The following is a 1,609-nucleotide window of genomic DNA, read 5'->3' on the forward strand; positions in this document are numbered from 1 at the left end:
GAAGGGACGCGGTCGCGGTGGTTCAAAGCTCCTGCGGCACGGCTTGCCACCGGGCGGGCTGGCCGTCTTCTCGTCCCGTCCGCGTTGCCATGCTGGATCATCCACGGCGATCGAATCGATGTGGGAGCACTTGTAGACTCCTCGTCTGCGTGGCCGCTCGCTGCTTGAAGTCGTAATGCTTTAAAATAAATATTGAGGCTCTTAAACACTGAATAACGGGGGAGATGAATCCCTGAGTGGATGAGGGTTGTCCTAGAGAAACCGGTGGCTTGTGCCATAACGCCTCGAGCTATAAAGCCTGCGGATTGCACGGGTAACGGGAGGGGAAGGAATTGCCACCAAGTCTGAAGTCAGAGCTGTCCCCTGTGAACGCGAGTTCTGCGACCTTAATGGTTTATTCTGTTGGACACTGGCTCACTGTGTTTCGTGCTGTGGATGTTTACAAGGAGAGTTAACGTAAACAGTTTCCTGGAGAAGTGCTCTCTTATTCCTGTACGTATTCGGCTCATATGCCTTACTGATTTTGTTCACGCTTAATTCTGCGGTGCAAGTGCAGCTGTAGACAGGTGTCTTTTTTTTTTTTCTTCTCCTTTTGTGCCTCAGCAAGAGAGCCGTCGTCTGCTGTGACGGTGGCTCCCCGATCCGCTGGTGGCGATGGGTAAGCAGAGTGCAGGTGGGTTAATTTTTTCCAGGTACCAGGCAGGGGCAGAACCTTGTCAATAGGAAGGGTGTGCTGTGGCTTCAGGTCTGGGGAGGAGGAGGAGGTGCCCTCCCATTGCACTCGTTCATGTTGTATGGGTTATTGCATTACTTTAATGTTGTTACGGAAAGGATTTACTGAAAAATGTCTCATAGAATTCTGGGAGCAGACAGAAACCAGTAACGAATCTATGAATATTCAGTTACTTTCTTATTAAAATACTGCTGTTACAGAGCTTGCTAAATTATCTGCTTTTGATTCCGTAAATAGAATTAATCGAGGAGAACAAAGAGCATAAAAATGGAACTTTGGCCTAAAGCCTCCTTATTTAACCATTCCGTTATACTAGCATGGATAATTAAAGATTAATTTTTCTTCTGTAAGGTTGGAGGGTCTTCAACTCCGCAGTGCTCTTTTCTCATTTCATGTCTCTTCTTCAACGTTTTTCTCGTGAGCCACTTCTTCATGAGTAATAGATGATGATGATAATCATGATTTTAGGCACTAATGTGCCATTACTGTCCTAATGCAGCCCTTGCTGCTTTGAAGTAATTTTCACAGGCTGACACATCTTCTGGACAGTATCTCTATTTTAAAGGAGTTGATTGCGTGATAGGAGGTAGTACTGATACATTATTGTGATCTTAGCCTTTTTTGCCTTGCCTGTCTATGATGCTAAAATTGAAAGCTTGAAAGCATACAGCCATATCTTTATGAATGTGAACAGTGTGTTAGAGTAAAACACGCGTGATAGGAGGTAGTACGTGTACGTAGGAAGTGTCAGTGGAAGTGTGACGATGTAAAGAATTGTGTTGAAGTATTGTGCTGGCGTCAAAGAAGCTTTGAAATTATTCCATTTTCTTTTTCTTGGGGTATGGCTTAAAAATACGAACAGCAGTGAAACGTGTA

General features: G+C 44.8%; 1 protein-coding gene across 1 annotated transcript in view; it reads left to right on the top strand.

The window, feature by feature from the left end:
* The first annotated feature begins 240 nt into the window (after positions 1-240).
* Positions 241-1,609, top strand: part of FAM102B (family with sequence similarity 102, member B) — a 26,049-nt gene continuing 24,680 nt past the window's right edge. Inside the window, exons 1-2 of the mRNA XM_009324228.1 lie at positions 241-313; positions 604-658. Of these exons, the coding sequence (XP_009322503.1) occupies positions 241-313; positions 604-658 (128 nt within the window). The remainder of the gene's footprint in view (positions 314-603; positions 659-1,609) is intronic.

The sequence above is a fragment of the Pygoscelis adeliae genome, unplaced genomic scaffold (assembly GCF_000699105.1).
Source record: "Pygoscelis adeliae isolate BGI_AS28 unplaced genomic scaffold, ASM69910v1 Scaffold265, whole genome shotgun sequence".
Lineage (NCBI taxonomy): Eukaryota > Metazoa > Chordata > Aves > Sphenisciformes > Spheniscidae > Pygoscelis > Pygoscelis adeliae.